At 38.7% G+C, this 15,508-nt stretch overlaps 1 protein-coding gene across 1 annotated transcript; it reads left to right on the forward strand.

The window, feature by feature from the left end:
• Window positions 1-606: 606 nt before the first annotated feature.
• On the forward strand, window positions 607-13,203 carry EQTN (equatorin). Its single transcript, XM_004047897.4, has 8 exons — window positions 607-777; window positions 1,019-1,144; window positions 3,354-3,440; window positions 5,253-5,339; window positions 6,688-6,732; window positions 8,012-8,071; window positions 11,391-11,544; window positions 12,777-13,203. Exons 1-8 carry the CDS (start codon window positions 702-704, stop codon window positions 13,024-13,026), a joined length of 885 nt encoding a protein of 294 aa, XP_004047945.3. The 5' UTR covers window positions 607-701; the 3' UTR covers window positions 13,027-13,203.
• Window positions 13,204-15,508: the final 2,305 nt, after the last annotated feature.

Genomic DNA, 15,508 nt, shown 5'->3' on the forward strand with positions numbered 1-15,508 from the left:
TGATCAAACAGCAAACTGTTTATTATGAATGCAGGATGTGGGCAAACTCACGACTGCTCCTGCCCACAGAAGGTTTGCTGGAGGCAATCACTCTCTGGCACCGAGGTTATCTACTGCGACATCTAGAGAATGCAGTGTTGCAAGCCTACACTGGACAGAGCAGCTGACCCCTTCTTCCACCCTCCTTCTCACTATCTCTCTTGCCTAATAAATACGGAGGGCTGTGTAAAGCTCAGGGCCCTTGCCCACTAGAGGCAAGGTGCCCCCGACCCCTTCTTCCAAATATACTCTTTTATCTGTCTTTTATTCCCGCATTCGTCCCCCTTTGTTCAGTCCCCTAGGTCCGTGCGGGTTACAAGTGGCACCCCGATTAGCCACAGAATCGAGTGCTCTACAAATGGTTCTTTAAAATCCAGAACCGAGTAATTAACATTCTTTTATGAAAACACACTTATTAACTTTCGAAGAAAATCTTGTAATGGTTTATTTAAAAAAAACTAAAAACGATTATAGTACCTGAGATAAAGCAGTCTTCAGACTGAGTCACAAAGCTGTTGGGAACCCCCACCCCCACCAACATTCTGATGCCCATCTGACAGTGATGTCATAATGTCCTAGTTAGACACAGGACCTGCTGGGCCACAGAAAGGAGGCTCTGGGTAGACGCACTAGATTACTGGATAAATCACTTTGATTTCCCAATGAATTTTATATTGTTTATTTTTATACCTGGAGTTTTTTCCTTAAAAAGTAGCACTTTGAAGCCTACTATTGAAGGTGAGAGAGCATTTAAAACTTTTATAAAAATAGTAGGTAAGAAGGATGACCCATAATCATGAAAAATTGGTACGTGGCAGTTTTCTACAGGAGGATATAAACTTTATTGTTGGCACTATGGTATGTTTTAGATTTTAAATCTGTGCCTCTAATCCTTTGTGAAAAAAATGCAGTTAGAAAAAGAAAGCAGTAAAAGAAATCAACATATTTCTGATCTATGGTGTGTGATACTTTTTTTTAGCATTGCCTAATGTGATACCTTTAAATGAAGATGTTAATAAGCAGGAAGAAGAGAATGAAGATCATACTCCCAATTATGCTCCTGCTAATGAGAAAAATGGCAATTATTATAAAGATATAAAACAATGTAAGTCTTTAAAGTGGATAGAAATGCATATGCAAAAGTTGATTATGCTGGTTTCACTTAAGTGTCCTTTTTAAATTTCCATCATTTCCCCCTGTATTTGTTGGGTATTTTATTTCTACTTCTGTGACCTGCCTGTTCATACCCTTGCCCATTTTTCCATTAGGTTGTGTTTTCATTTCTTTTTAAGGGCTCTTTTTATGTAGAATATATTAATCCTTTTTACGGTGAAAGTAATAAATGTTTTCTGCCAAGATGCTGCTTATCTTTAAGGCTTATTTTATTTTATTGTATCGTATTCATTTTTTGAGACAGGGTCTTGCTCTGTCACCCAGGCTGGAGTGCAGTGGCACGACCATGGCTCACTGCAGCCAGCCTTGACCTCCCAGGGTTCAAGCAGTCCTACCACCTCAGCCTTCCGAGTAGCTGGAACTATAGGCACATGCCATCACACCAGGCTAATTTTTTTATTTTTTTGTAGAAACGGTGTTTCATCATGTTGCCCAGGCTGGTCTCCAACTCCTGGGCTCAAGCGATCCACCCATCTCACTCTCCCAAAGTGCTAGGATTACTGGTGCGAGCCACCACACCTGGCCAAGCCTGTTTAAGTATCTTTAATAACTGAGAAGATTTCAAGTTTTATAATATCAGTTCTGTTTATTAATTTCTTTATAATCTCTGCATTTTGTGTCTTGCCTAAGCAGGCCTTATCCAGTCCAAAATATTGTTTTCTTGAATTTTAAAAGTAATTTTATGGGTTTTTTTTTGTTTTGTTTTGTTTTGAGACGGAGTCTTGCGCTGTCGCCCAGGCTGGAGTGCAGTGGCGCGATCTTGGCTCACTCCAATTTCCGCCTCCCAGGTTCACACCATTCTCCTGCCTCAGCCTCCCGAGTAGCTGGGACTACAGGCGCCCGCCACGATGCCCGGCTAATTTTTTGTATTTTTAGTAGAGACGGGTTTCACAGTGTTAGCCAGGATGGTCTCGATCTCCTGACCTCGTGATCCGCCCGCCTCGGCCTCCCAAAGTGCTGGGATTACAGGCGTGAGCCACTGCACCCGGCCTATGTTTTTGTTTTTAACTTGAGCTTTAAATCCAATTATTTTTGTGTATGGCATAAAGTAGGGATAAAACATTATGTTTTTCAAGGATGATAGCCAAATGTCTAACACCAAGTCCCTACTGATGTGAAACTTATATTTAATATAACCAAACTCTAAGATGAAATTAGGCCAATTGTTATACTTGTGTTTTTAAACTGTCTGTCCCTAGAAAGATACCAGTGTTTCAACTTTTATACTTTCATAACTCATGGCATGAGTGTTGGGTTGTGACTTTGTTTTATTTTTCCATAGCTCTGTCTCAGGAATTGCTCAAAAACGATGAAATATTAATGGCACCGTTTTTATGTGTGTCGTCCATAATTTATCTGTTATCTTGTGGGAGAACATTTAGTCTATGTGCCGTTTTTCCCATGTACATTCCTCTCATATACACACTGGGGTGAATTTCTTTGTTCTCACAAAGAGAGAAACGAATACATATGTAAATATTAAATACACATACATTCGTGTGTGTATAGAATTTTGTATCATCTTATGAAATTTTGGAGAGAGGAGACACATGTGCATGTCCAGTCTGCCGTCTCGATCCAATTCACTTTGATCCTTTGGTTGGGGGAATATGTACATTAGTTTTGAATTGCAGCCAACTCCACTAATGAGTCTTAAGAGCAGCATTCTTTATGTGTATGTGTAAATTTGAGTATATGTGAGGGACCTTAATTGTTATCAAATGATATGCTTTTTAAGCTGAAGTGTTCATTCCATAGTCTAACAGAAGGTTCAAGGGCAGGTAAATGCTTCTTACCTGGTTTTTTGATAATGTCAATACAAACAGTGATAATGTTGCACATCTACAAATCTACTTCAGCACCTATTATGTGCTTACATATTTTTTTCCACAAATTTCCCCAATAATTGCTTCTTGGAAAGGGTCATTTGGCATAAAGATACTAGTTTGGCTTTTTCCAATGAGTTTTAGATTTGACCCTTGCCCCACTTTCTTATTTTGTAGATGAAAAAAAAATGACTATAACTTTTTTTATTTTTTTTTAATTAGTGCATGTTTTAAGAAAAAAACTCAGAGGAAGAAAAAGGTAAAGGAAAAAAAGTGACTTAGCTAGTTGCTGAAGACTTTTGCTTTTGTTTTTAGATGTGTTCACAACACAAAATCCAAATGGCACTGAGTCTGAAACATCTGTGAGAGCCACAACTGACCTGAATTTTGCTCTAAAAAACGGTAAGAAGTGAAAGGCACATGTAAAAGCCATTAAAGCAGGATTTCAAAACAGCAATAGGGACTGTTGGGGAGAAAAGAAGTCTTCGCTCCTAAATAAGACTAACATTTTCCCTCTAAAGTAGATTCTGTGACTGGGATCCAGCTTAGTTCTTGGCCATCCTCTCTGCTTTTCTCACACTTCCTCCCACACAAATACACTTGAGACTCCACATCCATTACACTGATAATTTCAGAAGCTGGGGAGGTTCTTGCATTTCTAAACCTCATACATATGGTTTATGTGGAAAGAAAAATTAAATGATAACTACATTTAGGATTCTAGGAAAATTTACATCTTTCTTAAACCCACGTTTTTTTGCCTTTCTGATTTTTGTCTTCAGCTTCAAATGGGGAAGAGAGAATGTTTCTAGCTATGGCAATGTCAATATTGAGAAATGTGAGACTCAGGAATGCCTAATTATTAACAAAGCTACTTGATAATAATGGAATATTTTGAGCAATTTCAAACCTTGGGATTTAAATAAGACAGTAACATTTCAAGGGCGTTTATTAATTCAGTAAATCACTTACGGGAATCTTGCTTGTCCACAACAAACAACATCTTGAGTTGTCTGGGACAAGACATGAAGAGGCAGCTCTTAAGTGGACCAGCTACCTCAAATTCCCTTAGGATATGAGTTATTGAGTACAGACTGCAGGACCCAAGGAAGAGACTGCAAAACCCTCACTTTTATTTCCACAATTCAGGCCCCCAGAGGATTGTCAGGGAAAGTGGGATTGGAATAAGACATTCCTGCCATTTTAAATGGGGCTCTGACAGAAGGAGACCTGCTGGCATGGTAGGGACGTTCTAGAGGAGCAAGCCCTCAGGAAGATGGAGATCTGCGGATAACTTTGACTAAGGGTTGCTTGCTTAAGTATAGTCCCTAAAACTCTGAAGGCAAGGGGGAAAAACTGAGGCAATCTAGATGCTTTTCTCCAGAGGATAAGGGTTGCAAAGCAGAATTTAAGGATGACTTACTCACTTTTTGAGTTCTGCTTGAATCACTATTAACTCCAGTAACTGATTCCCTTTCCCAACTTTCCTTGGCAGCAAGACACTAGTCATGGGTTTGTGGGCTTGGTGTGAATTTTTTCTGCCCCTCTGTAGAAGTCCTCCTATAGAGGGTGCCCTGTACTCCGTATAGAACTTTATTGACTCCTGTATTAAGCAGTTAATTGAAATGGCCATCAACTTGAAGAAAGGGTCTTCCAGTTACAGTTGTTACCAAACACTCCCTTAGTGACATTCCTCTAGAGGGACCCACTACAGACTGTGATATATACTAAATTAGACCTGAAAACCCTTGATTTGTAGTCCGAAATCTTTATATCCAAATGTCTGTTTCCAATTTACAAGCACACTTAATACTCAGCCTCCCTTTCTTGCGTCGTTACACTGAACAGCAGCCAAGCTGCTCTGGACAAAGAGGATCATTTCACCGCCTGTGCAGGGAACCATCTGGAGCCAATTATCTTCTCCAAGAGATCTTCTTTACCTCTGAAGAAAGCCCGGGGCCACATGTTCCTTTGCCTCTCTTTCACAAATTATAGTCATATTAATCCCACCTCAGACACCCCATGATCACAAAAACTTTATTCTTCAATACCTTCTTCTTTCTCCTTTCATTTATTTCCGGAAAATGTTAATGTCTTTCTCTTCCATTTCTTCTCTCTCCTTTTCTTTGTTCCATTTTTAGCTTAAAAAATATCTAACCTCAGATGTTTCATCAGTATTTTTACATGCTGATAATTCTTTTTCCCTTTTCCTAGATAAAACTGTCAATGCAACTACATATGAAAAATCCACCGTTGAAGAAGAAACAACTACTAACGAACCCTCTCATAAAAATATTCAAAGTATTTAAATTACTACACTGTATTCATACCTGGAGAATATCATTATGTGACTTAAAAATTTAAGTTTCACTACTCTGAGCATTACATAAAGCCATAGCATGCTTAAAGAATTTATACTGCTACCTTTCAAAGTCACTAAAATCTTTTAAATGGTGAATGTCTAAGAGTCAGTCTTCAGGTATACCTGACAAAGGATGAGAAATGAGCTTTTGTAGAAATAGAACTTTATTTTAATAAAAATGTATTACATTTGTGTCTGTATTAAATACATACTTACAAATTAGTATATATTTATAAATATAAGTATATGTCGAATGTATTTGAAATATAATTTATTTTGCTAATAATGGAAAATATTCTGCCTGCTTGAGGAATAAACTTATCTCTGGTTAGGGTCAATTATTAGTGTTTCCTATGATTATTTGAGGTTGGGAGTGGGAGGCTGCAAAATCAAAATTACCATTTGACTTCCCTGTCAAGAATATTGTTCCTTATAAAATATGTGTGGAGCCATAACAACCCAGGATGGCTCTCCTCTAAGGTCTTGAATAAGTGGCCTAATTGAAGAGAATGGATACTTACGTGTCATTACATGAAACCCTATTTTCTCCAGTTTATGCAATCCAAGTATGTTTCTAATGTAATTATTCTGAATTAGTTTGCATTTTTAACGCTACTGAAAAAAATCTTTTTTGATGTGTTTTAAAATGAAAACCTGATCATCCTGGTATTCCCCTTCTTAAACGTCTTTAGTAACTTACTACTAAGTTTGAGGTCAAGTTTTAACTCCTTAACCAAGCATTCAATTCCGAAACAATCTGGCCACTGTGAAAATTTTCCACTCTCAACTCTGATTACATTCTGCATCCACACCCTTCACTCAAGACTTACCTGAAGCTCCCAGAGCTTACTGAGCCTGCTTACGATTGTGCGTTTGCTCACAGCTGGAATGAACTCCCTCTCACCTTGTTTGCCTGGTGAACTACTGCTAGTTCTCTAAGCTTATATTGGAACATCATCTCCCTTTTGAAGGGTTTCTGGCCTTAACAAGTTAAATTAATCCCTGTTCATACCACCTGTGCATTTCTATTAATGCCTTCATTAATCTGCTACATAAGCAGCAATGATTCTTGTCTGCAGCCAAAATTAAGGTGGGTTCCTTGACTGTAATGTCTGAGCCTTGTTTACTTCTATAAGTTAGTGCCAACCACAAGGTCTGACACATTATAGGAGCTCAAAGTTTAACTGCTAAATGACTAACAAACAAATGAATGTTACTCAAACTAAATTATTTTGTTATCCTGTTGTTTTCTTGTTGTTCTTGTTGTGTTTTGTTTTGTTTTAACAGGATCAACCCCAAACGTGCCTGCATTTTGGACAATGTTAGCTAAAGGTAAAGTCATACAGCTAGGTAGCTTGGGAAACGTTTTGGTTTTCTAAAATCTTACTTAGAGCTAAGATCAGTCTAAATACCTCTAATACTGAGTCAATAAGTCAACATTTTGTTGCCACATGTAATAGCAAACTTCAAAACAAACCTAGAAAGGTGATAAAGTGTCACACATTTTCTGATTACTCACTCTTTACAAAAGTTTTATTCTCTTACAAATGTTAAATGTTATTCAATTTATTTATGGTTAAAATTTTTCAATAAGATTCTTGCTCAATATCATTCATCTTTGTATTTGGAGCAGTGCATGCAAAAGCACACAGATGCATATATAAATGCAAAGTATATATCAAAATATATGCATGCATAAAAGTGTGTCTCATAAATATGTAAGCATGCATGTATAGCATGATGTACATAGTATTTCTATGCGTGTGTGTATAAATGCATGTGCATATATGGATGTACACATGTATAAAGGTAATGCATGTATCACACAGAAATATATGCATTGTATATGTGAAATATATACCATATTCAGTTGATCATTATTTGCATATTCTGTTTGCATTCTGTATCACCTACTCATTAATATTTCTTTGTCACCCCAAAATCAGTAGTTGCCACACCTTCACAGTCATTTATGGACATTGGCAGAGCTTTGAAAATTTTTGATTGTCTGACACACACACTCCCAGCTGAAGTAGAACAAGGCAATATTCTTCTTTATTCAGCTCTCGTTCTGTAAATAAGTGCCATTTTTGCAGCCAACTTCATGCCACGTTTTTTGCATTTTTTGTGCTTTTTTGTTGATGATTTTGCTGTTTAAAATGGCCCCCAAATGTAGTGTTAAATTGCTGGTTATTGTTCCTAAGTGCAAGAAGGCTGTGATGTTCCTTATGGAGATAATATGTTAGAGAAGCTTCATTTAGGCAAGTGTTATAGTGCTGTTTTCTATGAGTTCAGTGTTAATGAATCAACAATATGTATTAAGTGAAGTATCTTTGAACAGAAACACACATAAAACAAGGTTATTTATTTATCAGTTGATGAAAATGCTGTGACCAGACTTGCAGGAATCTAACCCTGTATTTACCCTGGGAGCAACAGTTCAGTATTCGTTAATACAGTGTTTATAAGACTTTATAGAATATAACTGCCATGAATAATGAGAACAGACTGTACACATACTGGGTACTGTAATTATACATACACATACATACACAGGCAATAATTTTAGTAAGTGAATGTTGTTTACCATAACCCCAATTTGTTTTAACAGCTATAAATGGAACAGCAGTGGTCATGGATTATAAAGATCAATTATTTCACCCAATTCCAGGTAAGAACAAAATATTTCAATTGACTGGGCGCAGTGGCTAATGCCTGTAATCCCAGCACTTTGGGAGGCTGAGGCAGGTGGATCGCTTGAGTCCAGGAGTTCGAGACCAGCCTGGGCAACATGACAAAAACCTTTTCTCTACAAAAAATACAAAAATTAGGTGGGCACGGTGGCATGTCATTGTACTCCAGCCTGGGCGACAGAGTGAGACCCTGTCTCAACAAATGAACCAAAGTACTTCAACTAATAGACACATAAATACTCTTACACATCTTAGTGTCTTTATGATGATAATATTTTTCCTAGTGAAGTCTGGCGTATGAAAGGCGGTATCATGGTGACTAACATCTCAGAGAGGACATTCACTGTTTAGGAGAGTTATAGTTCCCAAGCATTCTTTTTTAGTTATACCTCCCACATGACAATTACCACCTTCCTGTTTTGTAACATTTATCCCTGAAACCAAATGGAGGAGGTGAGTGAATAATATGTAGAATGCAGTCTTTTTTCAAAATAGACTTTATTTTTAGAGCAGTTTTGGGTTTAAAGAAAAATTTGGCAGAAAGTACAGAATTTCCATATTTCACCCTCCTCAGTTTCCCCTATGTCTTGCATGATGTGGTACCTTTGTTACAATTTATGAACCAATAATAGTGATTCATTATTAATTGAAGTCCATAATTTACATCAGGATTCACTCTGTATTATACAGGTCTTTGGGTTTTGACAAATGCATAATATCACGTGTCTACCATCCCAGTATCATACAAAAGTTTCACTGCCCTAAAATCTCCTCTGCCCCATCAGTTCATCCCTTTGTTCCTCTCTCCTCCTGAACCGCTGAAAACCACTGATCTTTTTACTATCGCTATAGTTTTGCCTTTTCTAGAATGTCATATAGTTGGAGTCATACAGTATGTAACCTTTTCAGACTAGCTTCTTTCACTCAGCAATATGCATTGAAGATTCCTCCTTGTTTTCTTGTGGCTTGAGAGCTCATTTATTTTTATTACTGATATTCCATTGTATGAATGTACCCTAGTTCATTCTTCTACTGAATGACATCTTGGTTGCCTCCAATTTTTGGCAATTATGAAAAAAGCTATTGTAAACACTTGTGTGCAGGGTTTTGTGTGTACATAAGTTTTCGACTCATTTTGGTAAATACCTATGAATATGATTTCTGGATCATATGGTAAGAGTATGTTCATGTGCAGTGGGTGGCTTGCCTGTAATCCTAGCACTTTGGGAGGGCAAGGTGGGAAGATGAGAGTGGTTATCTTTGTAAGAAACTACCAAACTATCTTCCAAAGTATTTTTGGAATTCTCACCAGCAATCAATGTGAGCTCCTGTAGCTGGATAGAGTTTTCCTTAATGGCTTAATTATACTAATAGGAGTAAAACTCCTAATTTGAATGGAAAATTTCATGAAAGAACCACATTAATTTCCCAAAAAAAACCTCTGTCCTACAAATAAATGGTTGAAAAATAGCATGATGATATATCTAAGACCTGTCCCCTCATTTGTGCACTGGATTGATAAGTGTGGCCATTTGCCTTGTGGCGCTTCAAGAAAATTGAGTGATTTGTCTGGGTACTGTAATCCCAGCACTTTGGGAGGCTGAGGCAGGCAGATCACCTGAGGTCAGGAGTTCGAGACAAGCCTGGCCAACATGGTGAAACCCCGTCTCTGTTAAAAATACCAAAAAATTAGCCAGGCTTGGTGTTGGGTACCTGTAATCCCAGCTACTCAGGAGGCTGAGGCAAGAGAATCACTTGAACCCGGGAGGCAGAGGTTGCAGTGAGCTAAGATTGTGCCACTGCACACTGCACTCTAGCCTGGGTGACAGAGCAAGACTCCATCTCAAAAAAAGAAAAGAAAAGAAAATTGAGTGATTCTTCTTTGTTTAGAAAAGTTATAAACAGGAATGACAAATGCTGGCTCATTTGATAAATACTGTGTCATTTCTCCTATTTAATATTTAAGTGATTAAATTCAGCTTGATTGATTTTATTGTTTAATGAGCACATACTACGTATTAGGTGTTGTAGATACATTATTACGTTAGTCTTCACAGCAACTCCATGAAGTTGGTATTATCTTCATTTTACAGTTGAGAAAACTGAGGCTTAGAGAGAAAAGCTGCCCACGCTTGTAACTAGCTTTTCTGTCACTTCCAGTGATTACAAATTCCAAACCCTTCTCTAGTTCTGACCATCACCTAGATAAAGAAGATGTACTATGAGCACACATCTTTATTAAAAACCCTTTCAGGAGACAGAAAAGCAATTCAGGAGCACAGCCCATTTTAACATAATTTGTTTAATTATTCCCAAAATAACAGGCCTCGAAGCATTAAAAGAGTCATTGACAACTGTATACATTTTCATAGTCTAAGGTCACACACTGACAATTATAATTTTTTAAAATCAGAGAATATAGACATGGAAGCTTGTCATTGCTTATCACCTAAATATCATTACCTAGAAAATAGTGAAAACCCTTGGAACTTTTGAGTTGGCAGATGCTGGGGGTTGGCTGGGGTAAAGGGGAGAAATAACATGTTGTCATCATTAAATGTTTATTAAGTCAGATATACATTCAGGAAAATGTAAAATTTGGCAGTAAACCTATCATTTCATTAATAGATTTAGTTAAAAAAAGACTCTTGATATCTCTGGATCCAGACATAATCTTATATTTAACTTATTTTAGAAAGTTAAATAAATTGATTCTATTTATTTTTGTGATGTGAAGTACACTAGGTTTAGTCTTTTCAGTAATAAAATGGCAAAACTAGCCCTTAAGCCTCATGGAGGAAGCATTCACTATACCACCCTTTTAGCTTAAAAGAAAAATCAGTGTATGATGTAGCACTAGAGCATGCACCTTTACCTCCTGAAAGACTGGTCCCTTGTGTGTAAGTCAATCGTTTTAAATAATAATCTCTTCAGACATGGTAGATTAAATCAGAGAAAGTCTGCTATATATGCATTTTGACATCTGGTAACCTGGATTTGCAACCAGCTTTTGCCACTTACTATGTGCTATGGGCAAATAGAGAAACTTCTGTGATACTGTAAAATGGAGCTAAGGACAGCTCCTTTGGGGTTGCTGTGAAGGTTAAAGAGGAAAGTTAATAGTGCTTGGCTTTAGAGAGTAGCTTTCTCCTTTGCATTGCCTGCGGGATGGGAGACCGGCCAGTTAATACTCTGGATGGTGGAGGGCTTGCTTCTCTGTATTTGCTTTGCAATCTTTACTCCTTCAGGAGAACACACTGAACACCCTATTTTCCACTGCATTTTCTTTCTTTTCAGAGTCTGATGTGAATGCTACACAGGGAGAAAATCAGCCAGATCTAGAGGATCTGAAGATCAAAATAATGCTGGGAATCTCGTTGATGACCCTCCTCCTCTTTGTGGTCCTCTTGGCATTCTGTAGTGCTACACTGTACAAACTGAGGCATCTGAGGTAAGTCTGCAGACCTCTGCAGTCTTTACAACAAATGCATGACATCGCATTCTCTCCCTCCTCTCTTTAGTAGATTCTTAGGAATATGTGACCTCTGAATTCATCCATACGACATTCAAATTGATTCCATTTACCCTATTCAGATGGAGCACGGGACTGTCTTTAAGGGAATATCCTACTTGAACTTTTTCCCAGTAGTCATCCAGAGATAGAAATAACCTTAGTCAATTGGAAAGGATAAAGCAAATCTAGACATGCTCTTTTTTATATAGCCCTGGAGCAAATATATTTTGTTCTGAATAGCATATCTGCTTAGCATCTAATGTTTTTTATTCAAGCAAGCCTTGAGACTTTGAAAAAACAGCCAATCTCTATCACCTTTACATTGTGAGACCTGTCCAGGGGCTCTTTCTTATAAAAATATTAAATTCAACTCAAGCCTGATTGAAGGAATTATTTAAAATTTTTCAGGCAGTGTAACAGATTACCTTCAAAAATCCTAACAGAATTGCTTAATGTTCATAATGATCATTAATTCCATTCTTTTCATTGTGGTGTTTTTGACGAATGGTGTATTTCTGTGGTCCATTAAAACTGTGATCCTAGGTATTTATTCGCCTTCGTTCAATTTCATTGTACATGTTTCTTATTAAATTTTATTAAGGCAACTTCTACTAATTTAGTAAATTGGTTTATAAATTCTAGTAGAGATTTGAAACATGCTTCAAAGTGTTACATAGAATCAAATTACAATGAAAGAAAAACTAGGCCGGGCGTGATGGCTCACACCTATAATCCCAGCACTTTGGGAGGCCAAGGCGGGTGGATCACGAGGTCAAGAGATCAAGACCATCCTGGCCAACATGGTGAAACCCCGTCTCTACTAAAAATACAAAAATTAGCTGGGCATGGTGGCGCATGCCTGTTGTCCCAGCTACTCGGGAGGCTGAGGCAGGAGAATCGCGTGCCCCTGGGAGGCGGAGGTTGCAGTGAGCCGAGATTGCGCCACTGCACTCCAGCCTGGAGATAGAGCGAGACTCTCTCAAAAAAAAAAAAAAAAAAAAAAGAAAAAGAAAAGAAAAGAAAAACTATATATCATTCATATAATGTTACTAAGTAACTAACACTTTGGGCAAAATTCATATATTTTAATTTTTGAACGCTTTTCTAAGCTGAGTTACAAATGTACACAATTAAAAACAATTCTTGATATATGTTCTTTTCTTCTTCAGTTATAAAAGCTGTGAGAGTCAATACTCCGTCAACCCAGAGCTGGCCACGATGTCTTACTTTCATCCATCAGAAGGTGTTTCAGATACATCCTTTTCCAAGAGTGCAGAGAGCAGCACATTTTTGGGTACCACTTCTTCAGCTATGAGAAGATCAGGCACAAGAACATCAGAATCTAAGATAATGACGGATATCATTTCCATAGGCTCGGATAATGAGATGCATGTAAACGATGAGTCGGTTACCCGGTGAAGAAATCAAGGAACCCGGTGAAGAAATCATATTGATGAATAAATAACTTTATTTTGTCATCAAAAGACCTTTCTTTATGTCTTCTGTTAATCTCATGAGTTTGAAACTGCTGAGACAAACATTCTGGTGTCTTAAAAGGAGGACAGACTCAATAAAAATTATCTCTCGGTTATAAAATTTAATGGAAAATACACAAGAAGATAATTTAAGGTGTGAGAAACTCATCAAGTAAAAACATTCCTGGAGAGTGACTTTGAAAGATATTTTCTCTAGGCTGGTTCACTTTAAAACAAGGACATTTAGATATTTACCTTCCCCAGGGGCATTTTGAGAACATCAGGGAACTCACCACTACCTATGCACCCCCTCACCACCGTTGAAGCAAAAAGAACACACCTGTTCATGTTTTATTGACAAAACAGTTGTGCCATCAAGAGAAGAAACTAAATTAATGGTAGGAACTCTTAGCATTCTTGAACTGTTTAAAAGTCGTCAGGGGTTGCTCTCACATGACAAAGGGTAAGAAAGAAAAGATACTTTTCCATTTCTTTTCTTTTTTTTTTTTTTTTTTGAGAGGGAGTCTCGTTCTGTCGCCAGGCTGGAGTGCAGTGGCGCGATCTCGGCTCACTGCAACCTCTGCCTCCCGGGCTCAAGCGATTCTCCTGCCTCAGCCTCCTGAGTAGCTGGGATTACAGGCACACGTTACCACGCCCGGCTACTTTTCGTATTTTTAGTAGAGATGGGGTTTCACCATGTTGGCCAGGATGGTCTTGATCTCTTGACCTCATGATCCGCCTGCCTTGGCCTCCTGAAGTGCTGGGATTACAGGTGTGAGCCACCGCACCCGGCCATATTTTTCCATTTCTAAAGTATCCATAATCGTTTGAGACAACACAGTGTTCCAGAAGAAGAGAGAGGAAGAGGGGAATTCCAGCAGGTAATTTCCTAGCTGGGGACTCATGGACCTTGAGTCTTTTAGAGCTGAAGTGCCCTTCTTTCTCGCTTCCCCCAGGCATCCAGGATTATTATGTTTCACTGAAAGAAAAGCAATGCTTTTCAAAGACTTATTCAAGTTTATTAGTGACTTTTGTGGCTATCCATACCAAAAGAATTTCAATTTACAAAGACAGAAAATAGGGATAAAGTTTCCTTTTTAGAAATTAGTTTCGGCTGGGCGCGGTGGCTCATGCCTGTAATCCCAGCACTTTGGGAGGCCCAGGTGGGCAGATCACGAGGTCAGGAGTTTGAGACCAGCCTGGCCAACATGGTGAAACTCTGTCTCTACTAAAAAAATACAAAAATTAGCCACGTGTAGTGGCACACGCCTGTAATCCTAGCTACTCAGGCTGAGGCAGGAGAATTGCTTGAACCCGGGAGGCAGAGGTTGCAGAGAGCTGAGATCACACCACTGTACTACAGCCTGGGCGAGAGAGCAAAACTCTGTCTCAGAAAGAAAAAAAAAAAAAAAAGAAATTAGTTTCAAGTGGAGGGATTTAGGGACATGCATCATGTCTTTTCTGGATATGTATGGATATGGGAGAAGAACTTAGGGCATGTTTCATTGCCCTCTTCAATTCTTACCATACCAATAGCTTTCATTTACTGAGTACCTACTTTATAATAGGCACTTTAGAACATTGTATCACATTAAATTCTACTATCTTATGAAAGGCGAGTTTATTTTACAGATCAAAAAACAGAAGTTCAGGTAAGTCAGATAAATTGCCTAAGAGCACCTGCTGTGATGTGCTTCCAATCTGAGGTTCTCTCCATGATCCATGAAGGTGAATAGTCAGACTTGCAGCAAAAGTCTTTAGGATCAACACAGGCCCAGCACCCAAGACACATAAGGTTCCTTAACTCAGGTGTTCTTTCAGCTCTTGGGAAACTGTTTTCCTTTCCTTTAGCTTGGGTATCTATAATTCTTCTTCCTCACGAGAATAAACACACATTTTACTCTCACCTGCCATTCCCCTACTATCCATTGTTAGAGTCCTTCACTCCCAAATTTCGCCGCAGACTCCCGCCAAGTCTCACTCACCATTGGTTGGGAAAGCTACGAAGCTCCGCCTTTGAATAGTGATGGGCTATAAAAGACGGCACCCTTGAGGGAAAAGGCAGCAGATCAGGTGCTCACCTTTGCCTGCTCTCTGCCAATAGTGCTCACAGTTTCTGAGCCAGTGGAGGTGGCCTGGAGCAGCAGCCCATGCTACCCTCTGCCGGTTATTTTGCCATTTCTCTGTGCCCTTTTGACAGCTCCAGGGATCGGTGCCAGCATTTGTACTGCCAGTTCAGGCACCTGCAGATCTGGTGGAAAAGTGAGGGAGGTGATTGCAGTTGCTTGGAGATGCTCCAGGTGCAAAGGAGTTGTGTTGAGTCCACAGGTGAGAAAGGGACATGAGAATATCAGGTGGGCTTGGAGCGAGGTTGATAACCAACTGTTCCCACGTTTTCTCTCCACCACTCCTTAGGAGGTACCAAG

This window comes from Gorilla gorilla, chromosome 13 (assembly GCF_029281585.2).
Source record: "Gorilla gorilla gorilla isolate KB3781 chromosome 13, NHGRI_mGorGor1-v2.1_pri, whole genome shotgun sequence".
NCBI classification, from domain to species: domain Eukaryota; kingdom Metazoa; phylum Chordata; class Mammalia; order Primates; family Hominidae; genus Gorilla; species Gorilla gorilla.